This window comes from Diorhabda sublineata, chromosome 9, assembly GCF_026230105.1.
Source record: "Diorhabda sublineata isolate icDioSubl1.1 chromosome 9, icDioSubl1.1, whole genome shotgun sequence".
In the NCBI taxonomy this organism is placed as follows: Eukaryota; Metazoa; Arthropoda; class Insecta; order Coleoptera; family Chrysomelidae; genus Diorhabda; species Diorhabda sublineata.
This window is the reverse complement of record NC_079482.1, coordinates 16560089-16578119: the sequence shown is the minus strand read 5'-3', so window position 1 is coordinate 16578119 and position 18031 is coordinate 16560089. Positions and strand designations below refer to the sequence as shown.

Below are 18031 nucleotides of genomic sequence, written 5' to 3'. Positions count from 1 at the left end.
ACTTTCCAATGCGTCCCGGGCACGCTTGAGTGGAAGAACATTAAATAGCTGACGAAATTTTCTACTAGTCAACAAAAGAACAATAGAGAAAACACTAGAAAAGAAGAAAATGCTACTCCTGGGAAACTATAACCAAGAACAATCTAGTAATACTAACAATAGTTTTGCCGGACATTACCGCGTCAAGTATGTCAGAGAGTGCAACGTCTATCGACATTCTCTTGAAGTGTGAGAGACTACGGAATTCCAGAGAATTACGCCTGGGAGGCTATTACACGTGGTTTTTGGCAGGTAGAGCAATACCACATCCTGAACTTCTTAGAAAGAGTGGGTTAATAGATCAGCTATTAACACTGAGTATCTCCAATGGCACAGCAAGAAAATGGATAGATAATAGATTCTTTGGGTCGTAGTGTACGGGACGGCACGAGTACGATTTCTGTGGCGCCTGGATTTGACTAGGATATTTTTTAAATCGACCCAAAATAAGTCGAAAATTTTTCGATATATTGCTTCGTTTTCGAGATATCGATACTTGAAGTTGGAAAAATTTATATTTATTTAATATTTGTATATATCAACCAAACCTAACCTAACCTTGTCGTGGTGCACTTTGAGTGTAAAAAGTTCAAAAATCGTGAATTTTTTACAACCAAAATTGTCTAAAAAAATGTTCTTTGCGTGAGGACTATTTTAATTTTATTTTATTATTATTTTTTTTCTTATGGGGATTTCGCTGTTGTTTATTGAATTACAAACTTCATATTGGATTTGAGGTGATACAATATTCATTTGAAACGAAGTATTGAACGTCATCTGTTCAATAAAGCGAATTTTGAACTAACGTTTGATTATAACTTTAAGTATCGATATCTCGAAAACAAAGCAAAATATAAAAAAATTTCATTCTTCATTTTAGATTTATTTTGGCCTAATTAAGCCTAATCTGCTGTTAAATTGCGGCGCCACGGAAATCGTACTCTCCCCTAAGGGACATTCTAATCACAACATATACATAATATTGAACAAGAAAATGAGAAGAATACATTTTCATCAAGTGATCACTTGTACAACTTTGTTCTGCATGTGTTTCAAGACAATATGGGTAACAATTGTTTTTCAGTGTTTACTACAGTAAAACCAAAATATTGCACATGGGCACGATTTTTATGTTTTCCAAGCACATAATATCCACTAAATTCACAAAAACAATCGACCTTAGAACGTTCAAAAGTAGAACATCATCAGCTGCCAGTAATTATAAGAAAGCATTATTGCTATAATAAAAAAACTCGGAATCTAATATCAATCTTAGATATCAAGTAACGAGAAAAATCTCATCTACTCAGGTCTTAAGGTTAACCCGAATTTGTGAACTTGTATATTAGCGATAATTATGGATTTCAAATCATCACTAACCGAATAACACGCTCGACTTTAAATCAATAAAAAGTCTTCGCAATTTCAATTGGAAATGATTTTTTACCTCAGAAATAAGGGAAAATTGCATGAATTTTCCACAAGATTACCTATGATTACCCAATTAGAATTTTCACTATTCACGAATTTGTTATAGATTGATTGATTGATATTCGAGAACAGCTAGGAGCCCGAATACAAACATTTCATCATAAATTATTCTGAGAATAACAACGTTACCATTAAAAAGATTATATTGAATCACAAACCAAACTAAAATTCAACCTTCGTATTGAACTTGTTTGTTGAAGATATTCTAAGTATCGATTAATTTTTTTAGATGCAAATAGTACCAGATTTGTATTTACGTACATATTATATTGGTTAGACGCTTTTACTGCCATCCTATATCATTCAATCAATTAATTTAGTTTCCAGTGAAAGATTAAAATTGATCATTAAAAGTCGCATCATTATTTTCGTGTTTAAAGCTGCCGTCTCGCATTAATATTGAGTGGTCGGTTTCATTTTAAGCCTGTCTTGAATTGTTCAATTCACTTGGTTTTAAGTTATTTCAAAATAGAATCTGTTATTATTTGACCACCAACTCTTATAATGTAATGACGTCTCTTGGAACGACATCTTGCTTGCGAACTTTTCAATGATCCTATTCTCTTGATCTGTGCTGTTGGCACCATTTCCGTATGATTTGAATGATAAATCGGTAGACTTTAGATCAATTTGTCAAATACCGTGCTGCTAACCCAGTGTTTTTACTGGTACCGATTTAGTTTCCTCTTCATAGTTTTGATATTTACATAACTAAACCAAAGAAAATTTCAGGATTAGCTTTCCAACTCTTATCCTACATTCTTCTATATCTATCCAACGAATGGCAGCACGTTGCGTCTTTAATATTCTGCCAATTCAATCCTAATTACATCTCGCACTTATGTTAAATCTAATAGTGTAAATTTTTTAGTTATGTTGACCACATGTGTCTTCTGAACATAGAGCAATCTAAAAAATATCTGATCTGTGACAGGTTAGCGGCCGTTGGGTAAGCAATCAAATTTTTCATATGTACTCGTGTTATCCTTTCTTGATTTTTTTCGGTAACGAGAATTGTTTTTTTTGTTTTATTGACCATCCATAAAACTTAAAATCATGTGTTAACACTCGCTCTCCAACTATTTACCATTTACCTACATAGAGTACAATACTGCATAATCGAAAAAAAAACGCACAAATCCCCGTTTTCAGGAGAATTTTCGAATTTCTTTAAAGGTTTGTTCCAACTTGCTAGTCGGGACCGTACTTGGAACGGTTATCGGAAGCGAAGAATATTTTCTGAGCAATTTCCGGCTGTGCGCGGTTCTTGTAACAGTACTTGCTACCAACCAAGTATCGAAAAACGTCCCGGAAACGGGTCACAAACGATACCGAAGTCGGTTGGAACACAAAAAAACTGTAACCACCTGGTTGGAACACGTAGTCTATATTTCACAGAATCATCACCGTACCAAGGACAGTTTGTTGATGGGCTGGAGTGAACCTTAAGTAACGATTCTTTAAGAAGTCCTTTCGCTTTGAAATTTTAAATAGACATCAGCTCATTTTGACATTTCTTCACATTCACTTAACGACTGTTAGTCCTTCTTATAAACACCAGTTGTCAATAATAATACGATCCGCCAACTTTCTTCTTCTTCCGAACATTTTCCACTGAGAATAAATACTATGTTACGTACCTCATAGCTGAGGATGATCCATATACAAATTAATCGGATTTTTTGGAACCGTTGCTGACATTTCTACTGTTTACATTACCACTACACCAACACTTATTTCGATAACCAAGTTATCGTTTTCAGAGACTGAAGGTAAACGCGATTGAGTCTATTTGAGAGTGTTGGTGTAGTGGTAGTATAAACAATGTGTTCGGTATCAATAAACAAAGACAGCAGTCGGAAAAATGGGTGAGAAGTGTCCAACCAAGCGAAGATGTACCAATTGCAATATTCACGCCATTCACGACTAAGCGTCACACTTTTTTCCAGTACTACCCGAAGTCGCTAAAACAGGCTTAGTCTAGTACCATGTCAAAGCAGCGCAAAAGGCATTATAACGACGCCAAACCAACTCGACATTGTCTCCTTTGACTTTTTTGTTTCCCAAGTTGAAATCAAAACACAAAAGAACTCAACATAGGGAAGGTCAAAGAAGCTCTAACCATGGTTTTAAACTGGATTATTTTCGACGATTACGAAGGATGCTTGTAACTATGAAAACAACGTTGGGAATATTGTGTCGAAATTATTGTAAAAGTCACACAATCCTGCACCTTGTATAGCATTCATTTTATCGGAATTTTATCATTGTTAATATTTTGTTAGCTCGCTTACCGATAGTTCCTTCATAACCAAAATCTTGACCATGACCTAAAAAGTAAAGCATTCAGTTTAATAAGTTTGTGGTTCCTATTTCAATTCATTTAATGTAATCATCACTATTAGTTACACGAAATAGTCACATTTTTCTTTTAGTGTACGCGAAGTATTATGAGACAAAAACCAATACAATTGACTTGAATAATGATATTTAATAAGAAGGACGTTGAATAAAAGTGAAACTTTTATATAGCATTTAATGCACAGTTATAATAAAAACTAGACAATACAGTGGTATATTCCTTAATTGGTTATTGATAAATAACAATAAAAGTGAAAAACTTTAAGTCATATTTTCCTATGAAGTTAAATATGAATTCAGTAAAAAAATCTTTGAACTTAGATTTTCACAAATAATGTATTTTGTACAAATCCGTGTTTATAAATTCAAAAATTATTTATGATGGTCTCTCTTTATTTTATAATAAGATATTTACTAATGTTATAATGGCAAATTTCCATCCACCTCCTATTCATTTAGTAGATACTTCAACGAGTAAAAATATTGGCAACTTCGCTGCAAATACAAACACCATTTCTAGAGCACACCAATTGGACTTGAATCGACCAGTTTATCGCTATACTAAAGGTAATCTGACACAAATATCTTAGTAATCCAGGGATTCTCACTCACAACTCAAGTTCATAATTGAGAAAGTGGACTATCAATAACGGTTGCGCACATAGACCTCCTGATAGCCCCACTCAAAATCACCAAAAGCCGATGTTTCGAATTTTTGAAGATCACTGAGCAAACTGTAAGGCTTGCGTGAAAAATGGGGTTTGAGGGTTGGAATGGAAATGTATGGAGAATCGTTAAAAGTACAAATGGTGGAAGAGCCTTGTATGTGTAGGTACAAAATAAATAATAACTCTTTCATACAGGATGAGTGAGATTTCGAAAAACTTTTTAATCTTTCAATCATATCTTGTTTGAAACCTCGGTTCTCTTGAACCTATACTAGACATGGATTCTTGTATTCAGTCTCTGAATATAAGTAGGTAGACGATCGTTGACTTAGGGTAAATATCATTTTGTGTGAGACGATAGACGTTTGAGACGATCTTAAGACTATATCAAGGAAAGAAACTCGAAGCGATAAGACAGCATTAAACGCCTAATGTTCCGTTGAACAAAAAATGAAAAGATAATTAAAGTGAAGCGATGATGAACAGAAAGAAATGGGAACATAATGAAGTTGGCTCAACACCCTATACTATTCCTATTATTACGCCTAGATAAGTTATTGAGATCTTGGAATACTTTTGGCTGTCTTAATTTCTTTTTATACTTAGTATCAAATATCATTAACCGAACCATTTTGTATTTTCTATTTCAACAAGTGAAGATGATATTCATGCAAAGTCACTGTTTATCATTGGATGTCTGGTTTAAATCTAAATTCAACCATATTTTGTGAATTAGTATAAATAGGATGTCATTCTTTTTAGTAAATCATTATAAATTCAGTCGCAGACTTATTCCTAAAAAAATCTTTATAATTTTAAATTAATAAATTTGTAACCAAGTCAAATATTCTCTTTCCTCCCGGCACACTAAAATTCAAAAAGAATTTATACAGATTTTGATATAAAATGATATGTATAGAAAACATTATAGGTAAAAATAAATTTGAAATAAATGTGTTCAATTGATGATGGTACAAAAATAATTAGTCTGCCACGTAACAAAGTGGACAAAATCCATGTTTTTTAATTATTTAATAATTGAAAAACCACTTGTCAAATCTTTTCATAGTTTCTCAAATAATGCTACACACATGTATAAGAGTAATCACATTTGATAATTTACCGTTTCTGTTTGTATTTGTACTGAGTTAACAAACTGTGTGTGATGAAATTTCAACAGAATCTCATTATATGCAGTATGACTCAATACTCATAATAATTGACCAGTGAACAATTGCTATTTAGAAAATGATCATTCAGATACCAAATTATTGCATGCCTAGTGCTTAATCATCTTGAAAAGAAAATTTTTCGTTGTTAGCTAAAATTCTAAAAGGAAACTCAGAACAAATAACAGTAAGGTCATGCACTGAATTCTCAGTCATATCGAATAAATAAATAAATAAATAAACGTCTCGGTTTGTTAGCAATCTTTTCACGTAGTAAAGAGCGTAGTCTTATATTGGACAGAGGGATAAGTATATTTTACTCAATGGAGCTGTTGGATAATATTGGTCAATCTTTCAAGATTAATTGTTTAGTAAACATTTCTTTCAAATGCTGTTGTTGATGATGTTCTTATTGAGAAAGTGTCAAATCATAACAGTTAGGTAAGAATAGTTTGTCACAAAAAAGTTTGTACTCATTCTTAAAATGAACATATAAATACTTGTTTTCCTCAAATTCTATAATGTTATAATTGTCGGAAATTGAGTGTCTTCACTTCTTCTTTACGTACCTTGCCATTGGCGATTACCTTTAAGCAGACTCCTCGATTATAAGCTATATGGTTCATTGATATTCAGATACAAAAGTGAATAACGACTTTGTTTGAGTTCTTAGTTTTGTGAAATGTCTATGTATCTACATTTCTAATACTGAAATGCGGTTAATCGGCTCCATATTCGTTCTGTTTTAATTTTAAATCACAAATATATATTTCAATTTTTATGCAACTGGTTTTCTCTACTGCCGTTCTGTCTTCAATTACCTTATTTGGATTCAGCTTGAATCAGTCTAGAATTCGTTCACTCTTTCAACATTGGCATTGTATCCAGTTGAAATAAAAATTCAATTTTAGTTATTTTGATGCCCATTTTGTTTCCACTACTTATTTATCAAAATATATATAATTTCTGTTTAGTTTTATTCTCTACATTGATTTTGTATTACTTTAGTAAATAATTGTTCCCAATATACGAGAGTTGTCTGAAAAGTTTCCAACCTAACAAAGACTTTTTCCATATAAATTTTGATTTTACATCATAGTTTCCTTTTAAGTCTATATAATTTTGTCTTAAATGCTCTAACCATTTCAACCCAAATAATAATGGGCGTTTCTCCTGCAAGCGAAACTTCAAAGTTAGAGAACAGGAAAAATCCGGAGAGAGCCTGATCTGTTGAATGCGGTGGGTGGTCAACCAATTCAAAATGCAATACATATTCATCATAATACATAATACTCTCCTGTTATTACTTCACCGTTTTGAAGACAGTCGATGACTATCTCAAAAAATAATCAGTCTCATTATTCTTAAATACCCTGAGAAATGTTTATTTGTATATGCTTTTTGTACAAAGTGATCGAACGCGGTATCCAACGCGCGTATAGCTTACACATGTATAATTCTTCAATCAGTATATGGTATATGGTGAATATATTTGAAATGCTAATAACCTCTTCTATCTCCCTAGCCTTAATCCGAGGGTCGTCATTTGATGAACGTCTCCGTCTCCGTACTCAGTATATAACTAAGTCCTTTTATATTCTCAAAAACATATTCCTTTTCAAAAATCAATTTTTAATGATAGGTCGATACCCAATTTTTTCCATTTTCAAAAAAATCTTTAAACACGAACTAAGCATCCAAAATGACTGAAACGCATGCGCAGATATATTATCCAGCTTGAGATTGTTAACATCTTCAGGATGAGGTCGGAAAATCTTCAGCAATACTCGTATAATGAATAAAGTTGGAGGCGAAATACAATTTGTTCTTAATCCTCGCATTATAGATATTTCTTTAGTACCATTATTTTCAATTTTTACATTTTATGTATAAATAATTCATTATTCGTATATCTTTCTCTCCAGTGCCTCTGTTCTCCAGTATTTTCTTTATTTCACATGCTGTACTTTATGAAATAAATTTTCGAAGCCCACGAGGTGCGTGAGCTGGACATTCTTTTGTAACAGAATATTTATTCGTTAAAAGAACCTCTCTAATACCAAGCGAAATTTTCGAACCGAACTGGGTCTTTTCAAGATCTTTTAATTTGAACCTGATTCTTTTAGTGAAGCAAAGCGTTTAAGCACTCACTCTTCTTAAAAAAGATAAAACGTTTTTCGAACCATTTAACTCTTGATTAAAAATGTAGCATGTTTCTTTCGAACATTTAAACTGTCAGGAATTTTGGCAAATTTAACGCATTCTACACTGGAAACCACCTCTTTTCTGGTTTTTCTAACAATTTAACTCTTGATTGAAAATATAACATGTTTTTTGGAACATCAGAAGCTCCTTTTCTGATTTCCCGATTATTATTTTAACAATTTTCGTTCCAAAATGCCCTCTGGTATGGTAATTAGAAGTGTTTGTATACCTTAGTCCCTAATGAAGATATATGTATGATTACCTAGATCATCATGAGCAAATATTTCCTTTGAATTTGACATTTCAGTTGGAGTTCTCTAATGTCTATGGAATTCCAGAAAATGTTTTGTATAAATGGATCAGAATTATTCGAATCGCTTGAATTTGAATCAAATTCCCCTGCAAGCTGTACTAAACACCTTTCATAACTCTGTTAAAGATATATATCAGTTCTATAGATATCATTTATCTTTCCATTCTCTGGTATTCTGAAGTGATCTGAGCACATGAGTGACTTATTAGCATTTTATCATTCTTTTACATTGTGGATATAATAGAAACCTAGGAGCGACTATGATTCGGAGAAACTTTTTAAATAAAAATCGCGTCCTGTGCGTAACGAGCTATAAAATACCGAATGTTAAAAATTAAAATAGAAAAACAGGTTTAAATACTTGGATCAAGCATTCTTCAATAGTTAATGATGTCTCCTGGACAACTGATGACTAAAATTGGAATAAAAACATATTTATTCTCTTTATTGTAGAAATTTGAGGTTATTTCCACAGTGTATCATGTTTTACTCTATGTTGAAGTCATTAATTTGGTTTGCCACATGCTTATTGGAAAAAATTACCGTTTTTGTGTATGATTTTTCCGAGAGTCATATCTTAAGCATTCATTTGGTGAAGCATCTTTCTTTCTGTTTATACAGAGTAATGGAACTAAGGAACTTTTTTTTTCAAAATATTTTTTTATCAATATAATTTTGCATGCGTTTGAACCAATTTTCGAAGCATTTTTTCCATTCCAATTAAAGTACCACCAAAGCATTTGATTTGAACGCATCAACCGCATCTTCGGTTTGACCTCACAGTTTATTTTTGATCTGTGGAAATGAGAATAAATCATTGAGTGCCAAACAAGGATTGTATAGCGAATGATGCGTCAATTTGATATTTAGATTAATCAAAAACGTTTTTATTGATGTGTGACAGCTCGCATTTTATCGTGGAGAAAGATTCGTTATCTGCCATTGGTTTCCCTGATTTTTTCGGATAGTTCTAGCAAACAAACGCTGGTGTACCATTCAGAATTGACCGCTCTGTTGCTCGATTGGAAGGACGGCAATATGTCTTGTTATTTCGAAGAAACAGGTGACCATTTGTTTCGAAGTATTTCGTGCGGGAACAACTTTTGTTGATTTTGGCTCGTCTTGAAAGACCAATACAGCCAATCGTTGTTTATTGTCGTTTATATTAACAGATCCATAATTCGATTTTAATTATCAGAATTTCTTTGCAACAATCGACACGAGCTTTTTTTGAGCGATTATCAAATTATACGGTATTGGGGTTGCCATATCTGAAAACTCAACCCTCGTATTATACAAAGGAAGTGATAGTGCATGTGGACCTCATTGACTTGCGCTATGATGCAAAATATTCGGTACTTAACTAATATTGAAATATATTATATTTTGCTTAGTTCTGATGTGTTGTTTTAAAAAATGTGAATTATTATGTTAGATAAACTTTCATACTATGCGACCTCAATTTGGAGAAAAAAGGGGTTCTAGAAATTTCCAGACGAGATGATAGCAAGCTGCCCCCTACGTTTACAATGCTAAATTTTTTGCGAAGAAAATTAATATACAAATAAACATCAAACTCGTTCCGCCACTTATAAAAAATGTGAAAGATGCCGCCCGAAAAGCGCCTCGCGAATTTCTGGAATTTTTAAAATTCTATAGTAGCTGGACAGGGCCGGCATAAAGAAACCATTTTGCGAACTTATTCGTATCAATATAAAACTTTACTAAATACTTTTAACCTATATAGAATATATTACAATCTGTTAGCAATTTCGTTATGAGTAAATCTTTTGAGTCTACGTTGGATAATAGGTTTCACGGCGACTTCAGTTTGTTTATTAACCAAACAACTTATAGATAGCTTGCAATTATTTCATTAGACACATACCATGAAGCATTGGTTATCATCCCCATAACATTGTAATCTCTCAATAATATTTTTATATGATAAAGATGATGAATCCCACAGTAGGATTCCTTATGTCCAAATAGGTTTAAGTGTTGTCTTAATATCAAAAGTTTAATATCGAGAAATACGAAGATACATTCAAAAATTCTTAGCCTACTATGGAACCAAACAAAGTTTCAATGTCAAAATATTTTATTACTTAACATATTCTCTCTCTTAATTGGATAAATTTATTACAGCGAACCTGCAACGTCTCTAGACCTTTCAAAAAAATGTTTCTTGCTCTGCATACCAGACCTCCATAGCTTTTATTACCTCCTCGCTGGAAGAAAATTTACCTTTTAATCTTTATTTCAGTTGAGGAAAGAGATGATAGTCGGATGGAGCCAAATCTGGTTAATAAGGGGGGTGTTCTAGTAATTCAAACCCTAGATCACGAATTTTTTGCATGGCAACATGAGATTTGTGTGCAGGGGCGTTATTGTTCAGTTATCTCCAGTTATTGTTCTATCCTGATCCAAAAAATCAATCATAATTACTCCATGGCAATCTGAAGCAAGAACTTTTCCAGCAGATATTTGGACACGAAACTTCTAGGTCTTGGAGAACCAGAGTGGCTCCAGTCCATCGATTGTTGCTTTATTCCTGGACCGTAGAAATGTACATCCATAGTAACAATTCGGTTTAAGAAGTCTACATCGTTTTCAAATCAAACACAGATCGAACGCGATGCTTCTACCCTTGCACGCTTTTGGTCAAGATTCAAACATTTGGGGATCCATTTTGCAGCAATTTTTCTCTTGTCCAAATTGACGTGAAATGAACGCGTTCGTATGAAAAATTCAGATATCCGTTTTAGCCCAATTCGACGGTCTGATGAAATGATGTTTTGTTTCTGCATGGAACTGTTCTAGGCTAACTAGATATCAATACATCCTCGTAACTATGATTTTCATCCAATTAATTAATATAGTTGCCTAAATTTTCTACTTTTCATGAAGAGGTGTTTCTTGCAAGAAGGTCTCCTATCTAGATATATTACACGAAACTGGTCTTCCTCCCTTACATGCTTGTTGATTGTGACAGGGGAACCATTTACAAGTTGCTGCAGTTTATCGAAATTTTTTCGAAGAATTCGTGATAAGTATCTGACTGATAACCTACTGAAATAGTGTCTTCGGCATATATTGTACTAAATGTATTATCTCATGTGATTGAATCTGCTGCGTATAGAAGTGTAGCGACCATTCCATGTGTCCTAGCATTTAAATTCCAAATTACCTTTTATAACCTTCTTAATGTGCTAATAGCATGCAATTAACTTAATTCTCTTGGATATACTTTTTATGAGAAACTAGCTACATCCCTCTTTCTTCTCATTGTTCCTTACACGAACCAAGTCGAGACGTTCTGTATTGAAGAGAACTTTACTCTGAATCGGGACATTGAAGCAAGTAGACCTCGAACACCTACATCTCAGCGGAGCTACGCTGCTCCTAGAGATTCGCCACGGGTGAATCAGGTTAATTTCACGTTTTTTATAAATTTTTGTGTATATTGTTTTTTTGATGTATATAAATAGCATGTTCAATTACTTAAAGAACTTTCTTTGTTGTGCTTTTTCACTACCGTCCCCGGCGCTAAGACTAGCACTTGGTAGGGTAAGACGGAGTACCCTCTGAGGCAAGATGGGGATGAGAGAATTATTTAATTTTGACCACAATACTCGCAAATAAACACTGCCTCATCGTCCTCATCTTCTACTCCAGCACAGCTACAGTGTGCCCAATTCCCACAGTGGGAACACGCGCCTATCCTTCATTTGATTCCATGTATTTTCCGTTGTAGTAAAAACAAAGAATATTATTTTCCTCTTCATCATATTCTGGTAAAGCGTGTCTATTTTCATTCTTTTTTTTTAATGGCGATTTTCTTCTTTTTAGTCAATTTGATATTTTCGTTCTTAAGTGCACTCCTGCGTTGTTTTTATGTATTGTTGAGTGTTTATTATATAATTTAGGGGAAATAATTTACACATTTTATAAAGTAGACTCAAATGTCAGAGTTTATTGGAGGCTTAACTTACAACGAGAAATATTCCGTAACAGTACTTTTTATTTTCCAGGTCGTATTATTCTTTGTACTTGCTTGATGAGACCATGTTTTTCCCGGAATCCGAATTGATACCTCGAAAAACTTGGTTTTCAATGATAATTGGGATCACTCCTAACTTTTATAACATTATACCAATACTAGAATTGAACTAATTGATCTATAGGAAGAAACGTCTCTATCTAATTTACCAAGCTTAGTTATTTTTGATAATTCCCACTAAATTGGACGGTTATTTTAGGTAGCTGTAGAAAAGGTTTGATTGTAATAAGGTCATGACCCGAAGACTATTTAACATGGAATAATTTCTTTTGGTTTGGTCAAAGAATCAATTTTATTCATGGTTGTTGCTTTGAATATTCGCTTTTCAGGAAAAAATCGACTCAGTATACGTCTAGTACTTTTTTTAAATTGAAAATCCTTGTAAACATTTTCGTTACGTATTCTTATTCAATATTTATTTGTATAAAGTTGATAAATGAAAATAAAATGGAAAGATACTATTAGATTAGAGGTTTCAACCTCTCTTTGAAAAAGAAAATGCAATTGATCTAATTATGCATAAAGTTATTCAATTATTTGACTGCATAATAATACTAACCGCCTCATATATTTTCTCAGGTTTTTAAATTTTTAAATACGTAAAGTATATCTGGTTTGCTCGATCTATACTGCTTTTAAACTCCTGCAATCGTAAATGGATGAACTAATTAATAAGTAGCGTGATGCCTGCTTAACTTAAGTAAGGTGTCAGTAATATGGAAGTATATTTGGGCTAAAAGTCTTGAAATCATATTTAAACTCGAAATCAATAAAGTTGTTATCGATTGATACTCATTGAAATATATCATATTACTTTATACAAAACGAAATATTATCATTATCTGAATTAGTTTTTCTCAAGACGTCTATAAAATACATAATATTATTGAATGTATGTAATCAAAATTCATTTACTCAAAATAACATGTAATAATAAATTTAAGCGTTAAAAATAAGTACTTCACATTATAAATACAAAAAAAATAAGTTATTTTCATGCAAACAAAGCTGATAACAGTAGATAATCATAAACTTATTCACAAATAATGCGAAATTGTTTTAAAAATATTCCATCTAATGATTTTAATTTATGCCAAATACATAGAATACCTGTCTAGCAGAAACATACAAATATGATTACTTCATATTCCATTATAAATTTTGTGAATATGGATTCAGTCAATTATTATTTATTATTCTTCTTATGAGATGGAATTTTTGATCAAAATTTGAAATTACTCACGAATTGTTCGTTCCACACGGTACACAATCAATACTTCTATCGACTTAAAATGATTTCCATAAATGTTGACAAAGCAATTGAATTATATTATGGTGATGCTATACAGTAGTGGAGTAGATAACAAGAAAATAATGCTGTGCCAAAAAAAATTTCTCATGCGACCCCTCATTTCTGACTTATGGGACTTTAAAGTTGAGAAATCTGAATTTATATTTGAGTATATTTTAGAAATTATACATTCGAACATTATGAGTTTCAATGATGATTATTACGTGTGTCCATGTAGTGTCATTGTCGCTATAAATAATTCTACACTACTATCTGAAGGACAAGAGCGGCTAAGGCTCAATAGTAAACAATTCCTAATTTTTACGAGAACAACCTGTACAATCTAAATACTCGTATAGCATAAACGAATTTTTCAATTGATTTTTTAACAAAAAGGCACTTTTTGTTCAACAAATTGATGGTTTAGGAGATATGTAGATTTTTAGATCGTTGTACAGGCCAAGTAAACCGTTCTAGACAAAGAGACATTCTGAAGAAAATTATCATACATTGTTATTTTTTATTAAAAATACTTACAGGAGGTATTAAAACACAATCAAATAGTTCTAATTGAACTGCATACTATCGAACGTCTTGTTACTTACATAAGGAAAATATATTGTTATTGTTTAAAGAGGTCTATGAGTGGAAAACGACTCTCTCTAAAAATGGTTCTTTATCTATTATTTTATGACTATCCTATAGATATTAACGATAGTTGATTCCTTGTGTAGCCTAGGTAACTAGTATTATTTCATAACAGTTTATTTCTATTACTTGAACATATATGTTTCATCCCAAAAAACAATTAAATTACTTACGGTTTATATGTTTTCATTAATTTTTTTTATTCCCTTCTTGGTTCAGTGAATAGTCAACTAACTGTGGAACATACTTAAATATATCATTCAAGGATAATTGAATGAGAAGGTATAATTTTTTCTAATTTTGAATAAATTGTGAATTAATAACAAGGTATTTTATTAAGAAATGCTTTAGAGTAAATTAGAGATATTTCTCGTTTTTTTTTTAATTGTAAACAAGAATTCATACTATATACATTCATAATTAATAAAAGCAAGAAGACGAAAATCTACCACAAATTCTTCACTGTTCTCGTATAAATAAGTTACAAAATTTTACTTATTGCTTTTTTCAGTAGATATTGGTTCACTAATTTTAAATCTACCAACTATTCTCATCAAACAGCTCATATTTTTAGTACACAGCTTTTTTGTGCGAGGGTTGCATGAAAAGTTTTCGACCCACCAAAGAAACAAAACATTTACGTATGAAATAACGTCATCGTCTGAGTAATATTTCTCTCTTGTAAGTGAAACATTAAGTAACATAAAAAATCTCTGATCTCAGATCTGATGAATACGGTGTTTGGTCAACCAATTCTAAGTGCAATTCGAGATTTTGGCCATGGCGATCAGCGAAATGTAAGAAGGTGCGTTGTAAGTATAAAAAGGATTTTTTTTCTTCAAATGTCGTCGCTTTTTTGCAATTTCTCCCTTTATCTTATTAAGCAATGATGCGTTATTGTTTTACCTCTTTAAATATAGTCAATGAACAATTAAAATGGTCGCTCTAACTTTTCCGGCTGATAAAACCTTCATTGCTTTTTCGTAGCAGGTTTGCCCTTTGCAATTCACACTCTTGATTTTTTTCATTTCAGAATTGTAGCTATAAGTAACCAACTCGGCACCCCACAATGGATAGCTTAAGAATGCATAATTATTCAGTTAGTCTATGGCAAAATTGTTCTTTAACCATGTTAATAGCCTTTTGAATCCTATAATCTTAATCCGACAGTATGAGTGGTGAACAACCACGTTTGAATTCTGCTGCTACTCAAATAATAGACAAAAACTAATATTTAATGACACCTTGATACGTTCCATTTCAGAAAATCAGAAAAATCGTTTCAATGACTTTCTTATACTATTGACAAACAGAAACTAAGCATTTGAAAATGGCTGAAATTTCAGGGAGAATCTCTCAACGCATGCACAAATAAATATACGAGGGTTGTTTTTTTGCAACCTCCGATGGCTCCGTGCAGACGCTACGCGGGCAGAAGAAAGCGGGCATGCGCTGTAGGTGATTGCGAAGCTCTCGCACTACACACTCCACCATTTTTATTCAGGCATCAGTCGGCGTTGTACTATAGTCACATGTTCGCCAGAAATCCATCGGAGAATGAGTCGTGTATAAGATGAGTTGACAGAATAAACCGCAGATTCACCGTTACTGTTTTGTCTACGGAATTTCCAGAAGTTTCAAGGTCTGTTGCCCAATTTTATTAACTAGCCAACTTCAATAGGCTACCATAACACTTTACCATTAACATTTACAGCCGATACTTGAAATAGAAATCAGATGTCTGCGATTAGATTATCCGATTAAAGAGTTTTTGACCAAAACATGTTAAAAGAATTAGAAAGAAACTTTTACGTGACAAAAGAACTGTCTGAATTACTTATATCTGGACCAGAAGGCGAAAAATGTTTCGCAGCTTTTACTAAAGTTACGATAGGATTTTTCCCAACAAAATAATTGAGTGTTTAGTTAATAACATTCATTGTCAATAGTAAGTTCCTCATAATTGGCGTGTTTCTATAGATAGAGCTTGAAATGTAAATTGTCACACAACAGAAAAATTTGGCCTTAGAAATCAAAATATAATAACTACATTATGTCAGAGTTGTTCGCAGCACTCTATAATTGTATGCCATATAGGTTTTAGTATGATATTGTCAAGCATCGATTTGTTGTCAAGTGATAGATTGATAGATTTACGACCCAGTATTGCAATCTGTCTGTCTCATACAAGTAGTTGAATATCAAGGTATTTAACTACTAGTGAATTATCACTTTGCCTTAGCGGCATGAGGAAAACAGGTGAAGCAAATCAAGACGCTACTTGTATTTTGTCTGTAAGGTGTTTTACCACTGTTCCTGTCGGCTTCTTGATAGATAGAGAAATTAGGGAATCTAATTTATGTCTTAATAGATTCCAAGCTGATTTATTATTATGTAAGGAGGGTATTTTCTTGATTTGTGATCTTTGAATGAATTGTTATCAAATTAACTGAATTCTCTGATGACAAATCTAACAAAGATATTATTTTGCATATCTTGATATAGATTCCTTTTGTGCCGCTAGCGTCAACGTTGATTCCCCAGTAGGTATATGCTGCAAATTATTTGATTTTATTGCTTTTAAGAGTTCTCCGTTTTATGATGATATTTATGTTGATCCTCACATTTCTGTTTTTCATTATAGTCTCCTCCTACAAAGATCTTGTTGTCTAGTTTATTGGAGAATTCTTGCTCCATGGTCTTTTGGAATTTTTGCTTTTCATAATATTTTAAATTGTGTGTTTTGTATGGTAACTCATTTATAAATCCCCAGATAGTGCTGGTCTGTGTTTTGAGCTATTGTGAAAGTTGTTGAGAGCAACTGGTATTTCAAGTAGCAGCTATTCTATTTTTTGTGTACTACTATTAAACTCATTTGCACATTAAGCATGTGCTCTATGAGATTGCTCAACATTTTTATTAGAGTTGGTGGTAGATTGATTCATTTATGGTGTTACTTGTTTATTTTGTGTATAATAACTGCAAGCTGCTTGTGCGTATGATGTGCATTTTAGTTTTGTGGATTATAGCTACTTTTTTCTTTTTAATAATTTCTTTTACGAAAATTGAGCATTTAACTTTTTCTTCTTGAATTGGTCTCAATATGAGCTGATATTCGACTGTAGATAATAAAAATATGGTTCATTTCTATTTATTTATGTCTAATAATACAAAGAATGAAACAACAATTTTTTTTGTGTATATTAAATTGAATTAATATATTGGCGGCTCAATGGTCTAGGGGTATGATTTTTGCTTTGGGTGCGAGAGGTCCCGGGTTCAAATCCCGGTTGAGCCCTATTTTTTCTCAATTTAATATTATATAGCTTCAAAATTACTTTTTAAAATCCTTTCAACAATTAAAGAATTAAATTTATTTCACAGTTAATACTAACCATAAACCGAAATGTCAGCGCCCAATTACAGAAACTACTGAATGTATAAATCGACGAAACAGCATCAATTTCGATAACGATACTTGACATGACGATAATTTTTCCATCATATGACTGTAGAATTGATTAGACCATTTATGAATTCCACTTGATGAGAATCAATTTTTTGATTTACTTAGCAATAATTATTGACGGTTTGTTACTAACAATTATATAAAAACAATTTGCACATTGGTTATAGTTAGAGGGAAAACCCAATGTATTTCACAGCACCCAATTTATTTTGTAATTATACAGGGTGTACTTATATATATATATATATATATATATATATATATATATATATATATATATATATATATATATATATATATATATATATATATAT

At 32.3% G+C, this 18031-nt stretch overlaps 1 protein-coding gene and 1 non-coding gene across 3 annotated transcripts in view; one reads left to right on the top strand and one right to left on the bottom strand.

Moving 5' to 3' along the window:
- LOC130449029 (carbonic anhydrase 9-like) overlaps nt 1–18031 on the bottom strand; it is a 45042-nt gene that overhangs the window by 23728 nt on the left and 3283 nt on the right. For both annotated transcript variants that reach the window (XM_056786663.1, XM_056786662.1), the window contains exon 2: nt 3825–3860. In XM_056786663.1, the coding sequence (XP_056642641.1) occupies nt 3825–3860 (36 nt within the window). The remainder of the gene's footprint in view (nt 1–3824; nt 3861–18031) is intronic.
- On the top strand, nt 17475–17546 carry Trnap-ugg (transfer RNA proline (anticodon UGG)). The gene has a single exon. It is a non-coding gene; the product is annotated as a tRNA-Pro (tRNA).